At 45.0% G+C, this 25,355-nt stretch overlaps 4 protein-coding genes and 1 pseudogene across 6 annotated transcripts; 3 read left to right on the plus strand and 2 right to left on the minus strand.

Moving 5' to 3' along the window:
- The first annotated feature begins 2,307 nt into the window (after positions 1 to 2,307).
- On the plus strand, positions 2,308 to 4,056 carry LOC309526089 (olfactory receptor 5I1-like). 2 transcript variants are annotated; one of them, XM_082212016.1, is made up of 2 exons: positions 2,308 to 2,486; positions 2,674 to 4,056. In XM_082212016.1, exons 1-2 carry the CDS (start codon positions 2,439 to 2,441, stop codon positions 3,682 to 3,684), a joined length of 1,059 nt encoding a protein of 352 aa, XP_082068142.1. In that variant the 5' UTR covers positions 2,308 to 2,438; the 3' UTR covers positions 3,685 to 4,056. The 2 variants fall into 2 exon arrangements, with proteins under 2 accessions (XP_082068142.1, XP_082068143.1); XM_082212017.1 differs by having other exon boundaries at positions 2,359 to 2,486; positions 2,612 to 4,056.
- Positions 4,057 to 8,158: 4,102 nt separating this feature from the next.
- LOC309517291 (olfactory receptor 5AR1-like) lies at positions 8,159 to 9,130 on the plus strand (the record flags this gene model as incomplete). Its single annotated transcript, XM_082196433.1, has 1 exon — positions 8,159 to 9,130. One exon carries the CDS (start codon positions 8,159 to 8,161, stop codon positions 9,128 to 9,130), a length of 972 nt encoding a protein of 323 aa, XP_082052559.1.
- Positions 9,131 to 14,505: 5,375 nt separating this feature from the next.
- Positions 14,506 to 15,510, plus strand: LOC309517301 (olfactory receptor 5AR1-like; the record flags this gene model as incomplete). Its single annotated transcript, XM_082196443.1, has 1 exon — positions 14,506 to 15,510. The coding sequence occupies one exon, from the start codon at positions 14,506 to 14,508 to the stop codon at positions 15,508 to 15,510; it is 1,005 nt and encodes a 334-aa protein (XP_082052569.1).
- A 2,871-nt stretch (positions 15,511 to 18,381) lies between these two features.
- On the minus strand, positions 18,382 to 19,188 carry LOC309517310 (olfactory receptor-like protein OLF1; the record flags this gene model as incomplete). The annotated part of the gene is made up of 1 exon (XM_082196455.1): positions 18,382 to 19,188. The coding sequence occupies one exon, from the start codon at positions 19,186 to 19,188 to the stop codon at positions 18,382 to 18,384; it is 807 nt and encodes a 268-aa protein (XP_082052581.1).
- Positions 19,189 to 23,835: 4,647 nt separating this feature from the next.
- LOC309517316 (olfactory receptor 4S2-like) lies at positions 23,836 to 24,779 on the minus strand (annotated as a pseudogene). The gene has a single exon. The product of its transcript is annotated as an olfactory receptor 4S2-like (transcript).
- Positions 24,780 to 25,355: the final 576 nt, after the last annotated feature.

Below are 25,355 nucleotides of genomic sequence, written 5' to 3' on the forward strand. Positions count from 1 at the left end.
TGCGCTGGGCGCCACGCCCCTATGGGTGGCACTGTTGGCATACAACCAAGGAAGCGGGGGCAATTGGCAGGCCCCCAGCTGGCTCCATCCCACTGGCCAGTGTCCCAGACGAACTCCAATCCTTGGTGCAGCAAGAATCAGCGACCCAAACTTCAAAAGCTGGGCATGCTCTAATCAACAGATATAACGCTACGCAACAGAGGTGGCAGAAGAGTATGTGTGAGCATATTTACAAGCAGTTTATTCAGCATACATCAGGACAAAAGGAAAACATGTCCGATCTTCTTCGTGTCCAAAGCAAGACAGCAAAAGCAAAAGCTATACACAAAATGGAAGTTCCCAGCAAGCTGTGCTGGAGTGTAAACAGACATGTGACATACAACAATTCCACACATCTGTTCTTAAGGTGGAACGGAAAATTCCAACAGGCACGCTGCGCCGCTACGGGTGGAGCGCCACGCCCCCTGGACCGACGCAACGGCCCTATGGGCAGCGCACCACGTCCCCAGGACACACGTCAGCCCCGCCCCTGCCTGCTCTCCACGATGCCAGAGCATGAAGCTCCGCCACTGCCAGAAGTTTGGCTGTTGAATCCCATTGATCTCTCATACCTGCACCCAGGACCTAAGAAAGGGTGAGAGGGAGAAACATGCTTCTCTAGTCCTGCTCAAGCATTCCCCTCATTAGATTAGCATCCCCAAAGTGGAGAAGAGAAGGGTTCCACCTGCTGATCCCATCTCTGCCTTTGCATCCCCATCAGCTGCATCCCTTGTTGTCCCTCTACAGAGGACTATCTGTAGAGGGCAGCGCGATTTCCATGCATAGACTGTGATGTGGAACCCAGTGCAAACAGAAATCCACATCACAGGATGAGCTTAGACCTATAAGGCAGGATCTCTGCTACAGACAAGGTCCATAATGCCTCGAAGCAGAGGATAATATTTACTCTACTCTTCATCCAAAATCAAAGGTTCCCACAGCAGCTCACAAATATCAATAATACAATCTAAAAAGGGATAACACGAAGGAAGAGGGTATGAGAAGAATGGGGGGGGGGACAAACTCAGCACTAGTTTTTAATTGCAGCATTCTTGGAACAACCTGCTAGAAGGGAATGAGCTCAGGAAGCTGAAAGTCACTGATCCCTCTGCTGAGCTTATAGAGAGCTTCTACAATTCCATCTCTCCCCCTGCTGTAGCTTAATGGAAAGGAAGCAGCAGTCTGACTGGGGGAAGGGGGCAGCTGTTTAATAGTCCCACTTCAGAACCTTCTGAATAGCCTCTTGGCAAGCAGGAGAGCTTGACTGTAAGGGGCAGCTGAGCAAATGTGCGGCAAGGAATGCTTGCTTTGTATCAGCAAGTCCAGAGACTATTGATTGATTGTCACAATTCAGCATGGGATCTCAACTGTACAAACTGGAGTTTAAAACAGATTTCATAGCATGATTCATAAGAAGCACTTCATTATCTTTAAAATAACTCTGCAAAATGCACAAAACTGTCATGGTTTAATTACCATGCTCTGCAGACAATACTCCTGAGATCTTATGGTGCCATATCCTTCAGAGGTTATGCCCCAAGGGCTCGAAAAAGGAGCATATATAGCATTTTTTCCAGCTTAGGAGCAAATTGTGAATTCAGAGAAGGAAAATAACGGAGCCAAAGGTATGTTGAATGGGTCTGCATTTTTGTTCAGAAGACTAACTATCACAATTTTATTTTTCAGCATTAGTTAACTAATATTGAGGCCCTATGTGGCAACAGCAACAGACCATATGCACCACCTGATGGCTAACTGAATTTCATGGAGCAATCTGTAAGATTACATTTTTATACATTTTTGCCCATCTACTAGGTCTTAGGTACCATTTATATAGCATTTTCATATAATTCTTTCTTTAAACCATAACATGCTATAAATTTTATATCCGTGTTCCACAGTCATTCCCATGCTTCCATTTCTATATTATGACCGGCATATTTGTGTGTTTTTTAGATTCAAGAAACATAGCCTCTGTGCATACACAGAGTCCTGTCCTTAAGGCGGAGTGGATGTGTGCAGATACCTTGAGAGTACTGAGTTCTTTTTGTTGAAACTAGGAGAGATTCCTTTCACATCCATCCATCCACATCCTGGATGGCTCCTTCATCCAGGCAAAAATGTTACTCTTTAACCAGACCTTTGGCTGATGAACATCCAATGCCATTTTAAAATGTGTTCAGGAGGGAGGGGTCACTGGGTTGTTTTTTGTTTTTGTTATGTATTTTGATATTGTGATTTTATGTTGTAAACACCCTGAGACCTGCACGTACAGGGCAGTATACAAATTTGTTTGTTTGTTTAGAATCCTGACAGAAGCCGAGGCATTCAGCATCAAATAAGGAGGGGGGTAGAGTTCCTTCCCCAGCTGTGTGTTAGTTAGCAGAAGACAACAACAGATGAAAGGAAAGGAGAGAAACAATGGCCCATATTGTTTCCTGATACAGGTCAGTGACTATAACTGATTTTCATCCTCTGAACATTTGTTCCCATGACCACCTAACAGTGTTTCTTTCTAATTATACGGTGCTGCCCATGTGAAATTGACACCTTCCTTTCTTTATTGTCGTAGCTGCTGACCTACTTTTGTGGTGCCTGCTTTATTGAAAAGCCTGTTGCCTTTCTTTCCCTAAGCACACTGAGTTCTGCAATCCAGCTTCTGCCTCCTTCCAGTACCTAACGTATTGCAAAGAGATGTCAGATGGTAATGAAACCACGGTGACCCACTTTGTCCTCTTGGGCTTTGCCAGCAGCCCAGCTATTCAAGTCGTCCTCTTCATGGTATTCCTGATGCTCTACAGCTTGGTTCTGCTGGGGAACATTGGGCTGATGGTTCTGATCAGAACCAGCCCCCAGCTCCAATCCCCTATGTACTTCTTCCTTAGCAATTTGTCATTGGTTGACCTCTGCTATTGCTCTGTGATCGTCCCAAAGATGCTCGTCAATTTCTTGGTAACAAAAAAGGGTATTTCGTACGCCGGCTGCGGACTGCAGTTTTATTTCTTCTGCACTTTTGCTGACACAGAGTCTTTCATCCTCGCTACCATGGCATATGATCGGTACGTAGCCATCTGTAACCCACTTCTTTATACCGTCATCATGTCACCAAGGCTCTGCTTCCTGCTGGTTGCCCTCTCTTACCTTGGTGGTACATTGAGTGCCCTGGTCCACACCTGCTTTGCCTTCAGACTCTCCTTCTGTGGCCCAAATGTCATTAACCACTTCTTCTGTGACCTCCCATTGCTTCTGAAGCTGTCATGCTCAGACACCTCCCTCAATGAGCTCCTGCTCTACACATATGGAAGCTCAGTGGAAATCATGTCCTCCATCATCATCATAATCTCCTACGTCCTCATTGTCATCTCGGTCCTGAAGATGCACTCTGCTACGGCAAGAAGCAAGACGTTCTCCACCTGTGCCTCTCACCTGACCTCCGTCATCATCTATGAAGGGACACTCCTCTTCATCTATTCCCGCCCCAGCTCCTGGTACTCACCCACCTCTGACAAATACATCTCTGTCTTCTACACCATTGTTATCCCTGTACTGAACCCCTTAATCTACAGTCTGAGGAACAAAGATGTGAAGAATGCCATCCGGAGAACAATAGTCACTAAAGTCTTTGTTCGGGAGTCTCATAACTGAGAGACTCTCAAAAGAAGAATCATAGAAATGTATTTAATTATTTATTTGTGGGGAGCAATTGTTCCTTGTTCCTGGAATGGCTTATGCCCAGTCAGTTCTAACAAGACAGTCCATAAAGTCTAAAAGACAAGACACAAAAAGGGAAAGGTGTGGTGCGGTACAGTGTGGGGACAAATTCAGGCACCAATTGTGGGCCCGGGTACAGGGACATTGTGGCCAATGGGAGGGAAATAAAAAGGCATGAGACAACTGGTATTGGGTTCAAAATGGCCACAACTTTATTGATTGCAAATCAAAACTTGATTAAGTAGGTTTTGGAGAAGGCATCAGATATGTATCCTGAATCAACCACCCAGCCTTCTGGTTTATTATTTCATCTGGGTTAAGTGTCACCCTATGACAGACATCAGATCAATCCCTCCAGGACTGCCATTTTGGATGGGTGCTATAGCCCATTGTCCCTCATCTGGGCTCCTGGACAAAGCACTCCTTCCTGGATCCCTTTAGTGGGGTACTGTCAGGGGCTGGTTGGATGCAGAGGAATAGTGGAAGGAAACAACTGGGGAACCCAAAGGGAAGAAGGCTCAGAGCCCAGGCAGACCCTCCAAGTGTCCCTATTTTCCAGGGACATCCCTGACTTAGAAAAGCCATCCCAGTTTCTGATTTGATCCCAGAATGCCCCACTTTTCCTTAGGATGTCCCTATTTTCATTGGAGAAATGTTGGAGGGTATGGAGTTATCAGACGCCCCAAGCCATTTGAAGGCAATCCTGTATAGTTTTTTAATGTTTAATGTTTTTAATGTTTAAATATATGTTGGAAGCTGCCCAAAGTGGCAGGGACAACCCAGTAGTATGTGTGGGGTATAAATAGTAAAATTATTATTGTGGAATGGGACACCCCTATTTTCATCTGAGAAATGTTGGAGGGTATACCCAGGATGTGGTGGTGGGACAACAATGAGTGGTCAGAGGAGACTGGAAGGAGGAGGTGTCAGAAGCTGAAGATGTAACAGGAGTTAGTGAGCTGGGAGAATCTGTGACAGGAGTCCAGAAGTAGAAGCAGGAGAGTGGGATGAGGGAGGCCAAGAGGTAGAGATGAGTCAGGCTGGTGAAGAAACATGGGTGTCTCCCCCTCCTGCTGTGACAGGCTCCCCTTCCCCACCCTCCCTCAGTCTCGCAGGACCAAGAGAGGCAATGCAGACATGCAGGCAGAATCCCAGATTGCTTGGAGAAAACCCTGGTGTAATGATCTCAGTCAGGCAAGCAAGCTCCAATAAGAATTAATGAGTCTCTGGCAGTTTTATGTACATTTATTTACAATTTACACGCAGAAAGCGGCTCCAGGCCTGCTGCCATTAGCTACGAGTTGGTCACCCCCTCCCTGCTATCAAACAAAGATCCCTCTAAACACTGCCCATTTCCTGGATACATAGCAACCCCCTCAATGTCATCTATCTCCTCCCCTCCCTCTGCCTGTGAGCTTTCCCAGCCCTTGGTGAGACAAGAGGACTTAGGCAGCTGTAGGAAGGCAGGTAGCTTCAGTCTCCCCAACTGCCTCATAGGGGTGTTGTAAACAAAATCTGCCCTTATTCCCTTATGGGGTACGCAAGAGCCCTTATAGAGTCCTTTGTAGGTTCTCCATTGGCAGGAGAAAATAACAGAGGCCAACCAGAGAATATTGTGAAGCAAAGCTAGTAAGCCTGATCTTTATTAAAGCTGTTGCAACATGCAGGAGGAGGACCCAGAACAAAGGTATGCCCGCCCTTATATAGACATTTTGAAATTCCCTGCCCTGGAGCTCCAGACCACCCCTCCATACATCATACATACATCACAGAAGGGGCGTAGCCCAAGACCACCCCCCACAAACATCATACCTACATCACAGAAAAGGCGGTCTACAACAAACATTTGAATGTTGTTGTTTTTCCTGTCTGCCATTTTATCTGATAATGCCTTACCTGATTGCCTTTTCTGGTAGTCTGGCCATTCCTTTGAGATGGAAATTACTTAATTCCTGAGACAATAGGAAGGTTCCCTCACCCCCTCTCTCCTTGCAGAGAAACATTTGGTCAGTTTGGGAGTCAAAACGGTATCCTGTGCTGCTTCAGAAATGTGGTGTATATATTTATGTACGTGTTTGCTGGTGTTATGTACTGAGTTGAATAGGATCCAAAATACAGCAGTCTGATTGGTCCACAGTAGCCACCCAATCCAGTTCCAGGTGGAAATGAATCTGCAACCAGATTGGCCTACAGAAGAATCCCGGAATTAGCCATCACGTGGGGCCCATTGTGCAAATAATGTATATAAAGCAGACATTCTGGGGGAACTTCCATTCCTCCTCACCACTATGAGCTGAATAAAGAGCATGAAATCCACTCTTGACTCTGAGTATATTTCACTGGCGATGAAGGTGGGATCCCGCTGAGCTGACCGCCGCACACAACACCGCAGTACCACCACCTGCCGCACCGCTGCCTCGTACCGTGTATCCAGGCTTCAGCTCCAGGCTCCAAGGAACTTAGAATGGCAACCGACAGCAGCTTCTCGCCATTCAACCCAGCATCAGGACACTGGGTAGCGTGCACCTCCCGTTTCATCTTCCTCCTAAAAGCCAAAGGGGTCACCAATGAAGAAGACGCCAAAAAGAGGGCGATATTCTTCAGCATCTGCAGAGAGGAGACATTTGAAATCGCCTGGGTTCTCCTTGCACCTGAAGACGTCGCTACTGTTCCTTACAAAACAATAGTGGAACGGCTGAAGAGGCACTTCTCACCACAGCCCTCAGTGGTGGCGCGACAAAATGTCTTCTACGCAAAGCAGCAAGCCCCTGGAGAAACCAAAACTGGGTTTGTGACTTCCCTCCACCAAACCGCCTGGTTCTGCAACTTCTCAGAGTTGGATAACATGCTTCGTGACCGCCTCATTGGTGGCCTGAAGGATGAGAAGCTTCAACGATGCCTCTACGCCAAGAAGGACCTAACGTTCCAGGTCGCTCTGGAGGAGGCCCTAGCAACTGAAGCTGCCGAGAGGTCGACGCAAGAGGCATGGCCGAGCCTGCTGCCCCAACCGAGGGTCCACCACACCTGCAAAAACAGAGACACTGAGATAACGTGTGCATATTAATATAAAATGCAAATCTTGTTGCCAATGCAAGAGGCATCTGAACCACCATCTTAAAACACCAAGGTAGTGTTTGTTTGTTTGTTTGTTTGTTTGTTTGTTTGTTTGTGTTTGTTTGTTTGTTTGTTTGTTTGTTTGCCCAATTATCACTACTTAGGTTCATGATGTGATATCTTCACAAAGGAAATGATCATCAGAGGGCTGTGAAGCACAAAGAGGACAAACAGAACAAATTTGCTGCTGGTGGGTCCTACATGGTCCAACTGGATTTGATGAGGAAGCTAACAAAGTACAATTTGTTACATGCCATCATGGACTGAAAAAGAGTGCATGCCTTAGTATTTTGGCAGAATCCACGAGCCTTGCCATTGATTGGTGGCGAGGTCTCACTATCATTGACAGGAAGAATCCAGACCAGGGTGTAGAAGTTAAAGTAGACCTAGATAGTTGAAACTGACTATACAAAAATCAGAAGGGAAGTTTTAGAGGTTTCTTGCATGCAAGCAGCCAATTAAAATGTAATTATTAATCAAAACAACCATGGATATCTGGGGTATTCAGTAGCATCAGGGATGATGTCCCAGGTGCCTAGCAGCTAGCATTTAAGGTCTCTCCCCCTACTCAGTTTCTGAAAGCAGAGAAACCTCCCAGTCTGCATCTCAGGTAAGTTCACTAAATCAGAAAGAGATATTTAGCGTATGGTTCTGCTATAGCATCACCAGACCTCTGGTAAAGGGTCTAAAGCCCTCAGTCTGTCCTCCATTGACACTGTTCTTCAAAAGAAAAAAACTCTCTTGCGGACACACTTGAAGAGCCCCACACTCCAATGGATGAAGACAATAGCAAAGGTAGGTGGAACAAACTCAAGAAGACAACTGTTGGGGTTGAAATTTGGCCACAACTTTGTACATTAAAGATATAGATAGGGTTGTCATATGGATGGGACTCTGGCGTGGGCAGCTTGGGCTCGGCAGTGGCTGAGGGATTCTTCGGCAATTGCCCTTAAAAAAGCTCAAGAACTTTTTGCGTATGGATTTTTACCTCTTCAAATATGGCAAACCTAAGGTAGACTTTGCTCAGGCTTTGCGGGTGTATATACATTATCAGCCTCCCAAAGGAAGGCTGAAACAGGGATGTGCCAGGGATGTGGACCACAACTGGTGTTGTGTTGAACTAGTGCAGTTGAGCTTGTGATGGCCATTATCTTGAATCCAGGACTGCTGTTGTTTCTAAACAAAAAGGAAGTTGGAGGAAACTGTCAAAAACACAAATCTTCTTTCTTCCCTTCTCAAGGAAAAGTCAGGGAAAAGAAAAGAATCAACCTGAACCCAGCACTGATTGAGGGAAATGATGGATCAAGGAAATAATTCTATCATAACAGAATTCATTCTTCTGGGATTCACAGATGATCCAAAAATGCAGCTCCCTCTTTTTATGCTCTTCCTACTGATTTATGTCATCACAGTAATCTGGAATGTGGGGATGATTGTCTTAATTTGCACTGAGCCTCAGCTTCACAACCCCATGTACTTCTTCCTGGGCAACCTCTCTTTTGCTGACCTCTGCTACTCCTCAGCCATTGCTCCCAAAATGCTGGCTGACCTCTTAGTTGAGACCAAAAGGATTTCTTTCAATGCCTGTGCTATACAGCTATATATACTTTCCTTTTTTGTAGATGTTGATTGCCTTTTGCTGGCTTTGATGGCCTATGACAGGTACATGGCCATCTGCAATCCCCTTCACTATTCAGTCCTTATGTCCAGAAGAGTCTGTGGACGGTTGATGGGTATGGCTTACTTCATAGGCATGGCGGATGCAATGATACACACTTGCTGTACATTCCAACTACCATTCTGCAAGTCGAATATCATCAATCACTTCTTCTGTGATGAGCCTGCTCTTCTATTGCTCTCTTGCTCTGACACATACAACAATGAGCTCATGTTATTTGTCTTGTTTGGTTGTATTTTAGCCAGCAGCCTTGGCATGGTTCTTGTTTCCTACGTCTACATCTTGGGCACAATCGTGAGAATGCGCTCTGCTGAAGGCAGACGCAAAGCCTTTTCTACCTGCGCCTCCCACCTTACAGCTGTTGGGATATTCCATGGGACAATACTCTTCATGTATTTTCGGCCCAGCTCCACTCTTTCCTTGGACCAAGACAAATGGGCTTCGGTGTTCTATACAGTAGTGATCCCCATGCTCAATCCTCTGATCTACAGTCTGAGGAACAAGGATGTGAAGGCTGCCCTGACAAAAGCACTTGCCAACTTAAGGCTTTTGGAAGGGAGTCTTAAGGCTTGCAAAGCTGTGTTCTGATGACCCCTAGTATTGATAAGTATCTTATCAGGGCTTTATCAGAGACTATATCAGCACTGGAAGAGATACTTCCTCATATCTGACCGCGGATGTTTTAGTATTTCAAGCAAAATGTATGGCCACCCAATGCCACTGGCCCCTCCCCACAGATTTGAACCTGCCCACCGCCACTGCCACTGCCCCCTCATATTGTGCTGCCACCGCTGCCCTCTTGCCAGCACTGCCATAATGCACCTTCAGGCACAACAAGGAGTGTGTAGCAGCAGGGGCACAACCACAGAGGCCCAAGCACAGGCAAGGAGGTAAACAGTGTGCTCTTCGGGCCCAGATCCACTGCCTGAGACAACTGCTTCACCTCACCTCATGAGGAGGCCAAACCTGTGCTTCCTGAAAAGACAACTTTCCTGCTACTTAAAAAAATGAGTAATCTTCCCTTTAAGCACCCCTTCTTTTGTTCTTCGGTTTAAGAATAATGCTTCATCTGTGTGGAGAACTGCAGTGGTGGGCCCATTTTCTTTGAAATGACTGTGCCGACCACTGCCATACTTTCTGTGCTATATGTGGCTGCAAGAGGGCAGTGGGCAAGTCCCTGAGCACACTCAGTTCACCCAGAACAACTTTGAGGCCCAGCAAGCTTGGCCACCACTCACACTAAACGGTATGTTTGCTAAAACACTCCCCAGAATTTTCTACAGCAAGCAGTGGTTCCTTGACAGGTAATGTGGAGACGTCTCCCAGAAGGCAGAAAGGAAAAACCACTGGCTGTACAAACCATACAATTTTTTTTTAAATGCCCATGTCTCTTCTGTCTTTTTCGAACTATCTTGTTAGTATGTTGTAATCCAGCTATTTCCTCAGATTCTGTCTGTCCCCAGGGTTGAGCTGATTTGAATCACTTCATTTCACTGGGATAGACAGGCAAATGCTAAACTGTACCCTGTTGAAATGAGTCAATGAGGCTTAAAAGGTTCTTAACTTTGGCTGGATTGCACTCTATTTTTTAAAGAAACATGCTTTTGCAGTTTGGTATATTTGATTGATTTATCTATTTTTGCACAATATTTGCATGCCATTTGATTGTAATAGAAGTTCAAAGCATTTTACAAAATATAGATCACTGCTGCTCCTTTGCTCTTTAATGGTGCCCCTAATCAGCCATCTCAAACTTGGGGTGGGGGTTTAAATTTCATACTTCAGGAGCCGAATGACTTCGGCTGACCATGTGACTCATTATATTCCAAGGGTTGAAAGAAGATAATAAAATAAAAATAAAAAAGCAAAACAAAAAACAAAAACCCAACAACCCAGAACCCTGTACATATTTGCTTTCTCACACCACCATGTCTCTGTGTACCTAAAGCTAATCTATGCAAATGAACTGACAAAATAAAAGATGCCACTCTACTGTGTTTGTATTTTGATGGGTTTGTGTAGCTTTAGCCTATATACTAATAGCAAACTCATTCTTCAAGTGTGACTCCTTATGAAGTCAAAAGGACCACACCTACCAACAAGGCGGAGGTATCAGCAGCCTTAGGGAAAACCCAAAATTTTAAGATGCCAAAAGGAAATGCGGAGGAGGGAACAGCGCAAAGAAGACTGGGCATGATCACGGAATACTGACTGATTGTTGTGCAGGGGAAATGAAATCTTGGGGGAAATAGAATGGAGTATCCTGGGGAAAGGAATGGCTGGCTGGCTGGCTGGCTGGCTGGCTGCAACACTGAGCACTCCATACTATTCAGACTGCAACATTTTGTTGCAGCTCATACTTGTTCTTCACTATTCGATATCTGGGAGAGGCTAACTAATTTTTGTATGATGTAGTTTGTCATAGTTCACAGTTCATAACAATAAAACAATGATCAGGGTGGCGCTGTGGTGTAAACCACTGAGCCTCTTGGTTTTGCCAATCAGAAGGTTGGCAGTTCAAATTCCTGCAATGAGGTAAGCGCCTGTTGCTTTGTCACAGCTCCTGCCAACCAAGCAGTCCAAAAGCATGCCAGTGCAAGTAAATAAATAGGTACCACTGCGGCAGGAAGGTAAACAGCGTTTCCATGCACTCTGGCTTCCATCACAGTGTCCCATTGCGCCAGAAGCAGTTTAGTCATGAGGCCACATTACCTGGAAAGCTGTCTGTGGACAAATGCTGACTCCCTCGGCCTGAAAGTGAGATGAGTACCACAACCCCATAGTCGCCTTTGACTGGACTTAACCGTCCAGGGGTCCTTTACAATGACTGCTGCAATTGACACAAGATAATATCACTAAGGCAACTATCTGTAAACAAACAATAAACATCCATAAAAATGGCAAAAGTAGTTTATTTCAAAATTAGATTTTATCTTAAACAATTGCAAACACAATAATAAAGAGTCCACTTGTAATATACCAGTGGTTCAGTGCTTGATGTCATTCCGGTAATCGGACATTTCATAACTAAAGAGCTTAGTCATCAAGCTGTCAAAATCAGTTGTAACAGAATTGCACTGAATTAACAAGTACTGTAGAATAAGGAAAATTAAAAATAGTTTGAGAATGCATAATTAAGACATACCTTTGTAGTAAATAATATACAAGTGAAGACATTATGTAAACACTTAAAGCAGGAGTATATCTACAGGAATAAAAGTGAGACAATAACTAGTCTATTTGCACATCTATAGTTAATACCCCCAGTCCCACTAATACAAAAAATCTCTATAGAAACTTAACTATCCTCATCTGCATGTTTCCATTGGGAGGAGCAAAGAAGGAGGACGGTGTCCTTCAGTTTGTTAAACCTCCTTAGGAAACATGGGTGGGGCGGAGCTCTGCTAGGGGCACCACGGAAGATGGCCGACAATACCATCTCTCCAGCTCACATGAGGTAATTAAGAGGCTGAGATGGGAGTAATCAGCCTCCCAGGTTTCTTCCCGGTGGAAGGGAAGATGCAGTTCATCTGCAGCTGCCCACAAACCACCCCCGAGTTCAAAAAGAAGGAGGGGGTGGGGGCACTAGATGGAAAGCCCTCGAGTGAGCTCGGATCTCCTGGACGCTGTCTCTATAAGTGCTCCAAGTTCCATTTCTTAAGATAAAAGATTGGATATAAGATTTATGGACATGCTTCGAGCGAAGAAAGGGTATTTTATCTGCTAATTAAGCCAGCCACTGAGATGCTAAGAGTGACAGATTGGAAGAAAGATAACATCAAAGAACAACAGCTAAGTCAGTATGTTGAAACGGAATGGAAAGGAGGGGGGGATAAAACTTTTTCTTTTCCTACTACGATACTACCTAACACCCCCCCCAGAAGAACCGTCTTTTACTACTTATAGCAAGTGAGATTGGAAAATATAAACTGTATCGAAATAACATTAACTAAAGCCTTTGTTTTTCGAAATATTTGGAAGAAGATAAAAGACTCTCTTGTGACGCACTACTTAATCGGGATCCGCCATTATGAGACAGACTGTGTTGCAGAGATTAATAGTCATAGGGGGAGCGAGCTCTCACTTTATTATTATATCTGCATCTCAAGTTCGCTTTAGCAAACCTCCCCTGGAAAGATTAAAGTTTGGTGCAACCTGTCTGAGAAAATAAATGAGCAAACGCCTAGATTCTATTTCATCGGAACTGAGATAAGATGGCGTCTGCCACCCGAGAAGGACTTTTGGATGAATTTGGCATAAATACCAGCGTGTGAGGACATACTGCAAATAAAAGACTTACCAGCTGCAAAAAGGGGGGGGTCATACAAAGTTCACACAAAAGTATAATATTGTACATTTCAGCTCGCCTGTGGAAACAACTCAGAGGCTATGAAAGAAGAAGGATAATAACAAAGAAGATTTAAAGATGGGACTAGTGGAAGCGCTGCTTTCCCCACCGCCAGCCTCCAAACCAGGTTGGGGAACAACGGGAAGGTGGCGCTCCGCCTCCCTGCTGTCCCCCGAGCTTGTGGGACTGGTGGTGGGGAGAAGCGCTGCTTTCCACATGCCAGCCTCCAAACCAGGTCGAGGAACAACGGGAAGGCGGCGCTCTGCCTCCCCACTGTCCCCTGAGCTTGTAGGGCTGGCGGTGGGGAGAAGTGCTGCTTTCCCCACCGCCAGCCTCCAAACCAGGTCAGGTTTGGAGGCTGCTATCCGCAAGCCTTGGGAGCCCGGCAGCAACTCCCACCAGGCTCCCAAGGCTTGCAGATATCTGCCCGAAGCCTGGGGCGCAATGTGCAGTGCTTCGGGATGCAGGCTGCTGTCCGCAAGCCTTGGGAGCCCGGCGGAAACTCCCGCGGGCTCCCAAGGCTTGCGGATAGCTTCCTGAAGCCTGGAGAGTGAGAGGGGTCGGTGCGCACCGACCCCTCTCGCTCTCCAGGCTTCAGTGAAAGCCTGCATTCACCCCATAGGACGCACACACATTTCCCCTTCATTTTTGGAGGGGGAAAAGTGCGTCCTATAGGGCGAAAATGGTACTTACTTATTTGTCTGACTGTTTGTTTGTTTGTTTGTTTGTTTGTTTGTTTGCCCAAATACCAGTACTTGGGCCCACAATGTCATTTCACAAAGGAAATGATGATCTGAGGACAGTGAAGCACAAAAGGACAAACATAACAATTTTACTTTTGTTCATGCTTCCTCCTGCATTGTTCCACTGGATTTGTAGAGGAAGCAAACAAATTACAATTTGTACCATGCCATCATGGAATGAAAGAGAGTGCATGCCTTAGTATTTTGGCAGAATCTGTCTGAGTTGTCATGGCTTGGTGAGGAGCTCTCAAAACCATTGACAGAAACAATCCAGACCAGTATGTAGAAGTTATACTAGACCTATGTAGTTAAAATTGACTATACAAAAATCAGAAGGGAAGTCTTAAAGGTCTCTTGCATGCAAGCAGCCAATTAAAATGTAATACTCAAAACAACCATGGATATCTGGGGTATTCAGTAGCATCAGGGATGATGTCCCAGGTGCTAGCAGCTAGCATTTAAGGTCTCTCCCCCTACTCAGTTTCTGAAAGCAGGGAAACCTTCCAGACCACACCTTAGGTAAGTTCATTTATTCATAAAGAAATATTTAGCATATGGGTCTGCAATAACATCACCAGACCTCTGGAACATGGGGCTAAAGCCTTGAATCTGTCCTCTATTGTTACTGATTTTTCAAAAAAAAAAAAAAAAGAGAACGGCTGAAACAGGGATGTGCCAGGGATCTGGAGCATAGATGGTGTTGGGTTGAACTAGTGCAGTTCAACTTGGGATGGCCATTATCTTGAATCCAGGACTGCTGTTGTTTCTAAACAAAAAGGAAGTTGGATGGAGCGGTCAAAAACACAAATCTCATTTCTTCCCTTCTCAAGGAAAAGAAAGAATCATCCTGAACCCAGCACTGATTGAGGGAAATGATGGATCAAGGAAATAATTCTATCATAACAGAATTCATTCTTCTGGGATTCACAGATGATCCAAAAATGCAGCTCCCTCTTTTTATGCTCTTCCTACTGATTTATGTCATCACTGTAATCTGGAATGTGGGGGTGATTGTCTTAATTTGCGCTGAGCCTCAGCTTCACAACCCCATGTACTTTTTCCTGGGCAACCTCTCTTTTGCTGACCTCTGCTACTCCTCAGCCATTGCTCCCAAAATGCTGGCTGACCTCTTAGTTGAGACCAAAAGGATTTCATTCAATGCCTGTGCTATACAGCTATATATACTTTCCTTTTTTGTAGATGTTGATTGCCTTTTGCTGGCTTTGATGGCCTATGACTGGTACATGGCCATCTGCAATCCCCTTCACTATTCAGTCCTTATGTCCAAAAGTGTCTGGGGACGGTTGATGGCTATGGCTTACTTCATAGGCATGGCGGATGCAATGATACACACTTGCTGTACATTCCAACTACCATTCTGCAAGTCGAATATCATCAATCACTTCTTCTGTGATGAGCCTCCTCTTCTATTGCTCTCTTGCTCAGACACATACAACAATGAGCTTATGGTATTTATCTTCTTTGGCTGCATTTTAGCCAGCAGCATTGGCATGGTTCTTGTTTCCTACGTCTACATCTTAGGCACAATCGTGAGAATGCGCTCTGCTGAAGGCAGACGCAAAGCCTTTTCTACCTGCGCCTCCCACCTTACAGCCGTTGGGATATTCCATGGGACGATGCTCTTCGTGTATTTTCGGCCCAGCTCCAGCTATTCCTTGGACCAAGACAAATGGGCCTCGGTGTTCTATACAGTAGTGATCCCCATGCTCAATCCTCTGATCTACAGTCTGAGGAACAAGGATGTGAAGGATGCCCTGACAAAAGCACTTGCCAACTTAAGGCTTTTGAAAGGGAATGGTTTTGCCTCAAAGGAATTGTATGCCATGTTTGTAAAACTGTGTTCTGGGAATCCTTAGGATTGCTTACCAGGGCTTTATCAGAGAGGAAATCAGTACGTACTGGCAGAGATACTTCCTCAGGTCTGGCCCCAGATGTTTTGCCACTTCAAGCAAAATACACTGCCACCCAGTGCCGCTGGCCCCTTCCCACATATTTGAACCTGTACCCTGCCCACAGCCACCACCACTACACCAATAGGACATAGCACACATGGCCTCCACCCTGCAGCAGAGGAAGCCACTCAGGTGACTGGGGCAGCGCGCCCAGGGGTGGGGCGAGCCGCACATAGGGGCAGGGCGATAGTGGGGCAAGCCTCACATAGGGGCGGGGTGCACTGCAGGGCCTCCAGAGTCTGCCTGCCTCCTCCCATTCTACCACCCTACAGCTGGGGGGGAAGGCAGCAGGTGGACCGTTTGGGCAGCGCAGAGCCTGTGCACACCCAAGCCACCCCATCTCTCCCACTAGAGACGCATGGCTTGGGCACGCTGCAGGCCCCGCGATGAGTGCCGCCCGGCATTTCGTCATCGTCATCCCCCCCCCCCCAGTGATGACACCCGGGGCAGCCTGCACCCACCGCACCCTCCTTCCTCCACCATCCTGAAAAAAATCCCTTAACCACCTTTTAAAAAATTATTCTTTGGTAGATTTGCAAAAAGAAAAACACACACCAGTAAATAAAGAGAGGGGCAAGATTAGACACAAATGCACAAAGCATAAAAATAAAAAAGTCAAGGCTCCTTGTGCTCCTCTCCACTTCCCCTTTCTTCCCGCCCAGGACTCCCCTGCCCTCTGCCTGACTCTCAGAGCCAGTGCCACCATCAACTACCCAAGGAAGGAGTCCAGCGGCTAAGGAGAAACTGTGGAGAGGCAACAGGATGCTCCCTCATTGCTGCTGCCCAGGACAAGTGCCAGCTCATTCTCCTCACCAACCTTGGTGGGCAACAGCACTGGCAAGGGGAAATAGGGACATTCCGGGATCAAATCAAAAGCCGGGGTGGCTTTCGTGATTCAAGGACTGTCCCAGGACACTTGGAGGGTATGATATCTTCTTTCTCATACCCACCTTTTTCTGTGTACCTAAAGCTAATCTACACAAATGGACTGATCCAATAAAGGATGCCGTTTTAAAGTGTTTGTATTTTTGTGTGTTTGTGAAATTTTATCCTGAATGCTAATAGCAAACTCATTCTCCAAGTGTGGGTCCTTATGAAGCCACCACCTACCAATAAGACGGAGGTATCAGCAGGCTTAGGGGAAACCGAAGATTTTAAGATGCCAAAAGGAAATGCAGAGGAGGAAACAGTGCAAAGAAGACTGAGCATGGTCAGTAGTCATGGAATGCATGGGGAAATGAACTCTCAGGGGAAATGGAATGGAGTATCCTAGGAAAAGGAATGGTTGGTTGGTTGGCTGGCTGTCTGGCTGGAACACTGAGCACTCCATACTATTCACTCCAGACTGCAACATTTTGTTGCAGCTCACACTTCTTCACTATTCTATATCTGGGAGAGGCTAAGTTTTGTATGATGTAGCTTGTCACTGTGTCCATTTGAGATAGTTTACAGTGATGATGAATCCCACTGAACTTCCTTGGGCACTTTTTTCTTTTTCTTTCTTTTCCATTTCTTTCTCTCTCTTTTTCTTTTTGGTTAATCCTAGGTCTTGGTTATAATATATTCACAGCTCATCATAGCTCATCAATTTAGTTATGAAGCTATGAAGAGCTGTCAACATATAACCTACACCAAGACCTTTGGCATAAGATGGCAAAGAAATCTAATGGGAAACAGTCCCACTTGCGTGTTTTTCTTCCCTCTCAATGATTCTTGATCTCTAAAATATTTTCTGTGGAAAACAGTTCCCCTTTGAAACTGGTGTTGTACTATTAACAGCATTGCATTTGCCCTATGGTCCTCTGCCCTGTTGTCTCAAACTCTTAGCAGACCTTGCAGCTTGGTGGACTGGATTAGAATCATCACTTACACTTTCTGGAATTTTAAGGCTTTATTCATGCAGGATCTATTTACAGGATGAGTGGAAATGAGAGGGAGAAAATAACAAACATTTTGGCTCAACAACTTGAGAGAGAACAATAAACAAAATAGCTCAGCTTTTATGGGTGGATTTAACTTTGACAGAGAGCTACAAACAAGTGTTGGCTAGATTGCTTCACAAGCAGTGTCCTCTAGTGGTTTAAAGTAACACATGCATTAAAGACAAACTCAAGAGAAGGAAATGTATTTGCTTTTCTCTAACACAATCCCTGGATTAGAGAAATTTACAAGGGGATACCAAGGGGAAAGAAACTGTTTTGAGCAGGATGTCATGCAAACAACACTACATAAATGGGAATGCAAACACCTTCAAATAAACATTAAAGTCAGGTGTGGATGAAGCAGAGGAACAATTCAAGAGACTAAGGGATTCATGTCTTCCTTGTTCCCTCATCACTATATTTCCTCTCCCAGAGCTCATTCCCACTGACATGTTCATCTCCAGATGACTACAACATCACATGTGTGAATGGGCCATCAACACAGATAGAACTTTCATACCCATTGGGATTGGTGGGGTGGAAGGCAGAAAGGTTAACCACAGGTGAAACCAGAGGCAATAACAGGCAAAGCTAACTCTTCTAGTTTTGCTTCCATTCTGCCCTCTACAATGACAATACTTAGAATAAGGAGGATGAAGTACCTCCTCCTGGGCTGTTGTAAGAAGGCAAGCAGGTGGAGGGCTGGCTGAAGATGGACTGGGGGTTGGTGGGGCAGGGCCCCATTTGCCCAAATAGACCAGCCATTGCTGGTTATGGCTTCTAGCGCTGCAGCCAACCTACGTACATACACAAAACTTAGTTATAGTTACTCAAGTCCACAGTATTAAAATAATCAGTGAGGATTTATATTTTTCCTGATCAGTTTCCTTAGGGCATCCTTCACCTCTGAATTCCTCAGGCTGTAAATCAGGGGGTTCAACACGGGGATGACGAGAGTGTAAAATACAGAGACTCTTTTGTCTGTGTCCATTGAGAAGTTGGAACTGGGCCGGAAGTACATGAAGAGGATGGTGCCATGGAACAGGGCAAAAGTCGTCAAGTGAGAAGCACACGTAGAGAAGGCTTTGAGCCGGCCTCCTGCAGAGTGTATCCTGGTGATAGTTATGATTATAAAGCCATAGGAGGTGAGGATAGTCACAATGTTGGACGCTTCAACCAAGATGCCAAAAGTTAAGAGAAGCCACTCATTGAGGGATGTGTCTGAGCAGGCAAGAGCCATCAGGGCAGCCAGGTCACAGAAGAAATGGTTGACAGAATTCTCCCCACAATAAGACAGTCTTAGAGATGCACACGTGTGTATGAGAGAACTCGTGATCCCCCCAACATATGCCCCAGTGAGCAGCCAGACACAGAGTGCCTTCGACATGATGACTGTGTAGGACAATGGTTTGCAGATGGCCACATAACGATCTATTGCCATGACAGCCAGGATGAAGGACTCCACATCTGTAAAAGTACAAAATGTGAAAAACTGGAGAATGCACCCACTGTAGGAAATGGCTTTCTTCTCCACCAGGAAGTTCAGCAGCATTTTAGGGGCAATGGTTGAAGTTATGCATGCATCCATAAATGAAAAGTGTGTCAGAAATACGTACATGGGGGTATGGAGCTGGGGACTGCTCCTAATCAAGACAACCATCCCTAGATTCCCTATCAAGCTAAAAAGATACATGACAAGAAATACTACAAAAAGTAATGTTGGGTTTCCCATAAATCCTTGGAGAATGAACTCTGTCACAGTGGTGCTATTTCTCTCCATCATTCTTCTGAGCAATCAGAGCTCTGCTGAGTAGGTGAGCCAAATGAGGTGGCATCTTGATGGGCCATCACTGTGTGAATTAGCATTTGAAGAAATCCTTGACGATTGCCCATGTTGTTCTCACTTGATTGTGAAGGGATTTGTCTGAAAGGCCACAGGAATCAATGGCATATGGTTCTTTTTATAGCCCATTATAAACCACATCACAGGAAGCTGCCTGAAACTGAGTCAGCCGATTGGTCCATCAAGCTCAGCATTGCCCACGCTGAAAGACAGGAATGTTCCAAAGTTTCAGGCAGGGGATAATCTCAATCCCACCTGGAAATAAGCCAAAGACCTTATGCAGGGGTAGGCAACCTAAGGCCCATGGGCCACAAGCAGCCCATGGGGGTTGTTTAACCAGCCCACGAGCCACCCCTGAACCAAGCCGCCCACTTGGCGAGTCCCCGCACGCTGCGCTAAACCGGCACAGCTCAGTGCGGGGACTCACTTCCATGGTGCCAGAAATTGCATCTGTGCAGACGCAGGAAATCACGGGCGGGTACACTCACACTCATGCGCAATCCGGCCCACAGAGGGATCTCCGCTGGAGTGAACCAGCCCAGGCGACCCCTGACCTTATGCATGCAAAGCAGATTCTCTATCACTGAGATACAGCCCTCCCCTCATAATGCTTTCTGCTTCTATCACTGCCTGTTGAAAAGGTCCTTTCTGCTGTATGTCTCATTGAAAAGATACAACATGCATGTATATGTCAAAGGGAATATGTGTGCTCAGAAGCATGGGATATTTACCCTCCCACTCAGTATAAACACCTATGTTTTCATTGTGTTTTTTAAAACTATAAATAACTGTTTTTTATCCTTCTGTATTCTATTTTAATAATGATTATTTATTTCATTTATTTATTTATACCCCGCCCATCTGGCTGGATTTCCCCAGCCGCTCTGAGCGACTTCCAACAGAATATTAAAATACAATGATTCATCAAATATTAAAAGCTTCCCTAAACTGGGCTGCCTTCAGATGACTTCTAAAAGTCTGATAGATGTTTATGTCTTTGACATCTGATGGGAGGGCATTCCACAGGCCAGGCACCACTACTGAGAAGGCCCTCTGCCTGGTTCCCTGTAACTTCGCTTCTCGCAGGGAGGGAACCGCCAGAAGGTCCTTGGCACTGGACCTCAGTGTCCGGGCAGAACGATGTGGGTGGAGACGCTCCTTCAGGTATGCTGGGCCAAGGCCATTAGGGCTTTAAAGGTCAGCACCAACACTTTGAATTGTGCCCAGAAACATACTGGGAGCCAATGTAGGTCTTTCAGGACCGGTGTTATGTAGTCTCAGCGGCCGCTCCCAGTCACCAGTCTAGCTGCCGCATTCTGGATTAGTTGTAGTTTCCAGATCACCTTCAAAGGTAGCCCCACATAGAGCACATTGCAGTTTAGCCCAATACATTGTTTTGTGAGCTACCCATGTTATGGGACACTTATATATTATTGTTATTATTATTAGTTAGTTTTTAGTGTTTTTAAGCACTGAAGCACATAACTGTTCAGAATAGTTCCATTTCATTCAGCCAAAGCTCCCTGTTAATAGAGAATGGGCTGCCTGACTCACCAAGTGAAAAGTTTGCAGTTTTATATGCTAATACTCAATCCAAACTGACTTCAGTGGGCTGCTAGCTAGTCAGCTGAGTGTATGCAAAAAGCTTGCTTTTCTTCATGGGGAAAACAGAGCTGCAGAATTGGGCTGGAAACATCTGACCAGTGTAATAACACAAGGATATTACAAGCTCACTCTGTAAAACTAAGTGCCCCAGGGAATTCTGCTACTAACAAGGTAACAGCCAAATATTTCCCCCTCTTTGCCAAATGAGCAGGGCAATGTGGGACAACCATGGTGTCCTGCTTGCAGTTACAGATAAATGGGAAAGAAAGAAGACAGTCTCTGATGTCCTAAGCCTGGGTGACAGCCAGGAGCTCATCCTCCCTGCCACAACCTCACAACTCGGACGTTCACTCGCTTCCAGTGAAGTGCTGAAATGTGAGCTTTCTCTGCATGGGAGTGCTTTAGTCGTGTCCACATTTACTTCTCCGCTGCTTAACTGGCTTTCAGCAGCATTGGATGTTATTCCCTGGTCCTAGCCAAGATTCTGGCATAGCCTGGGTAACTGAAAATCAATTGTTTGTTGGTTTGTTACATCCACATCTCACATTTCCTCCCAGAATCTTAACCCAAATAGTAGGTTAGACATAAGGACAGCAAACTGTTACTTACATGAAAATTTGGATTCCAAATAAATGAAGATTGGTGGAGTTCCTTCCTTAGAAGCTTGGCTAGGCAAGTGTTTATCTAGTACCGCTACAATCTTTAACCATCCATTCTTTCCACTTTCCTACAAAAAGATGGAAGTGTCTGGGTCTGCCACTCCAAACCTCACCAAAAGCACTGGAATGCAGATCAGGTCTTTGTTAGCTCCCAACCAGTGATTAAGAAACATTTTTAATAATTACGGCACTTAATTGTCAAAATCACTAAGCAATTTCAAGATACAGCATGGATAATTATTTCTCAGGCACTTCCAGACAACCTGTTTAATGATCACTCAGCCTGATTTGTTTGTGGAAGGATTCGACAAGATTGCACCAAGCAAGTGCTACCCCACACTTTCCAGTGCATTTTTCCATCACAAAAAGTCTGACCTTTCAGGAAAGTACCGGTAGCTTTGTTGTGCATGAGCTCCAAATCAGTTTTAACTGCACAGCCTGAATTTGCCATGGTGGGACTGAATCCCACCCCAAAAATAGCAGCAGTCTGGAAGCACTCTTAGTTGATGTAGAATCCCATTTCAAAATATGAGAATGCATTGCCTTAATTAACACTGAATGCTTTACTGCTGCTACATCAGAAAGAAGAGGCTTTACAAGCAACTTTTAAATCTGGGGAGCTTTTGAAGGTTTTCTTTCCCCCATTTAATGGCCCTAGAGGAAGCCAATTAAATCATGCTCAAAGTGGTTGCATGTTGCACAAGTCCTTCAGAGAGTTTGTGAATACCAATATTTTTTTTCTCACTTTTCCCACAGGAACATCCATTCATTCTTCCCTGAATTATCACATTTTGTAGTCACCATGTGATAGTTCAACACAGTCCTCAGTAAGTCTTTAACATGGGGAGTATAAAAGCATGTTGAAATCAATCAGAACAGAATTTCAGGGAATTAAAATGAGTCTGATCTTGTGGATAAAAGAAAGCCTGGGGGAAATCTTTACTAGAAGACCTCTGGTGGAGTCTCAGTGTGGGGACCACAATGAGCCAGACCTGGGTTTGAATGTCGCCTCAAGCGAATGTCTCGGAGAGGGCGAGATTTTCTTTCCTCGGTTCTCCTCCTTCCTCCCTGCCCCACATTTTTACAGTATGGTCTGGGATCCTTTCAGCTGCTAATGCTATGTTGAGGATTAAATTTGGGCCCTTATGCCAAGAACGCGAGATGCTGCCTTACATCCCATCAGGCTGTTGGGCTACCTTAGTTCAGTATTGACTACATCTGACTTTGCCAGCATGGTTCTTGCAGGTGTCATGGTGCCCACCATATGCTGCTAAGGTGCCCACCACTCATCAAGTCCCATCACCCATCCAGCAAAGGAATAATGGGGCGCTCACTTTAAACTCCCAATTGTTCCTTTGAAGCGCTACCCTTACCCATCCCACACCTGATGTCAGGTATGGAAAGGGTTGCTGTGGGTTTTCCAAAATGGCCTTGTGAGCCAAATAGGGAGAAAGGGATTTCAGGATTTAATACTGAAATCATCATCATCATCATCATCCTATAAATTGTGTGTCACTGTTTCCCAACTTAACCCTTTTACATGGTTTGTATGTATTGCAGTGTTTTATGCATTGTGACTTGCTTTGTTTTTATTGATTATAGTTTAGTAATTATTTATTGCAATTGTTAAGAGTGAATTTCTGTTTAATCATTGTTTGCTGATATATAATTTCATTGTGCACTGCTATATTCTAATGGATTATTGAATATTACTTTGTTTGATATAAGTTGTATATAAGTTATATTTTTATTATGACTTTTTTGAATTGGATTAGATTGTTATAATGTGTGTGATCTTTGTTGTTTCTTCAGCTTGTAAACTGCCATGCATATAGTAATATAGAAAGGCAGTATACAAATTAAAAGTTAAATGAAATGAGGAAGGCCGGCGAGCTAAGTTTGGCCTGCAAACTGGAGGTTCGCCACCTATGTCTGAAGCATTCGGTATATCTGTAGTGGAGATAGGCTTCCGGCTCACATCCACTCTAGATCCTCATAAAAAATCTGTAATGTGTTCTCTGCTGATGTCCAAAGTATTATCTGAATTTGGAGTGGGGGGCTTCAAAAGGGGGTGTTTCTGAATTATAACTCCTTCTTAAATAATATTTCCACACTAAAGACAGGTTTGATCTTTGTTGAGCATGCCAATCGAAAGGCCAGATGATTACAAATATTCCAAGGACAGGAGAACTAACCCAATTTATTTTGGCTTCCCAAGCCTCTGTGTCTTGCTCCACAGCTTCTTCATGGCATTTTTCATCTCGTCATTCCTCAGCGAGTAAATGATTGGGTTCAACATAGGCGTGGAGGATAGTGTAGAACAGAGCAAACACTTTATCCACTGCTAAGGTAGTAGAAGGGCAGACATAGATGAACAGGCAGGGCACAAACAGAATGAGCACCACAGTGATGTGGGAAGCACAGGTGGAGAGGGCCTTTTGCCTCCCCTCAGAGGACTGTGTGCGGAGGGTGAATAAGATGACACCATAGGACACAACCAGCACCAGGAAACATCCCAAATCAATCATCCCAGTGTTGCCAACAACCAAGGCTCCAACAATGTGGGTGTCACTGCAGGCCAGCTTGAGCAAAGGGTAGATGTCACAGAAATAGTGGTCAATCTCATTAGGCCCACAAAAGGGCAGCTTTATGGTGAGGATAGTCTGCACCACTGAATGCACAAGTCCTCCCAGCCAAGTGGCTACAACCAGCTGATGGCAGACTTGCCTGCTCATGATGGCTGTGTAGTGAAGGGGTTTGCAGATGGTGACATAGCGGTCATAAGCCATCACTGTGAGGATAAGGCTCTCAGTGCAACCAAAGATGTGCACAGAAAAGAGCTGAGCAACACAGCCCACAAATGAAATGGTTTTCTCCTTGGCAAGCAAGTCTGCAATCAGCTAGCTTGGGCACCACAACAGATGAATAGCAGATGTCCACAAATGACAGGACAGAAAGGAAGAAGTACATGGGTGTATGGAGGCGCTGGCTGGACCGCACAGTGACCATGATCAGAAGGTTCCCCAGAACAATCACTAAGTAGCTGAGCAGAAACAGGAGAAAGCAGGCTTGTTGGACCTGCTCATTTTGGGATAGTCCCAAGAGGATGAATTCTGTCACATTATTAGTGTTCTCCATCAGCATAGAGGTGGGGTGCAGTTTCACCCCAAACAGTCCAGAAAAATAATTTGTGATTGTTTCAAACCTATCTGAATGAACCTTCAAGGAAGCTGATCTCTCTCTTTCCCAACTGACCACAATTAGATGAAACATGTTGATTGGCAATGTACTGAGCCAAAAGAATACGAGGCACAAAGTGAGTGAGCTATTTGCTTTGATTTAACCATTTGAGCTTAATGCTGGTACACAGGCTTCCAGAGTTCTTGCTTCTTTTTCTCAAATAAGAAATATGTGAAGGTCAAAATCTTTCATAGGAAGGATTGGCAAAGAAATAATAATATATATTTCCCAGCTTACCCTAAGGCTACAGCCAATGCATACTTACTTGAGAGTAAGTCTCAATGGGGCTTGCTTTTGAGTAGACGTGTATGCTACAATCTGTACTATTTGTTTAATGAGCAAACACACAAGTAAAAATTACTAAAATAGAACCAACACAGCTTAAGGGAAACTGCCTTTCCAGATTTCAGTGTAACAATTAGCCACTTCTGTAAATGCAAGCAGAATATCCCTGTCCCCAGTGTTCATATGAGAGTGATA

This window comes from Podarcis vaucheri (genome assembly GCF_965113315.1).
Source record: "Podarcis vaucheri genome assembly, chromosome: 1".
Classification (NCBI taxonomy): Eukaryota; Metazoa; Chordata; class Lepidosauria; order Squamata; family Lacertidae; genus Podarcis; species Podarcis vaucheri.

What these genes read in the sequence shown, in the direction of transcription:
- LOC309526089 (XM_082212016.1), top strand. Translation starts at nt 2,439, where the DNA reads ATGAAAGGAAAGGAGAGAAACAATGGCCCATATTGTTTCCTGATACAG. An exon ending in CATATTGTTTCCTGATACAG is followed by an intron (nt 2,487 to 2,673) that starts GTCAGTGACTAT and finishes TCTTTCCCTAAG; the next exon opens with CACACTGAGTTCTGCAATCC.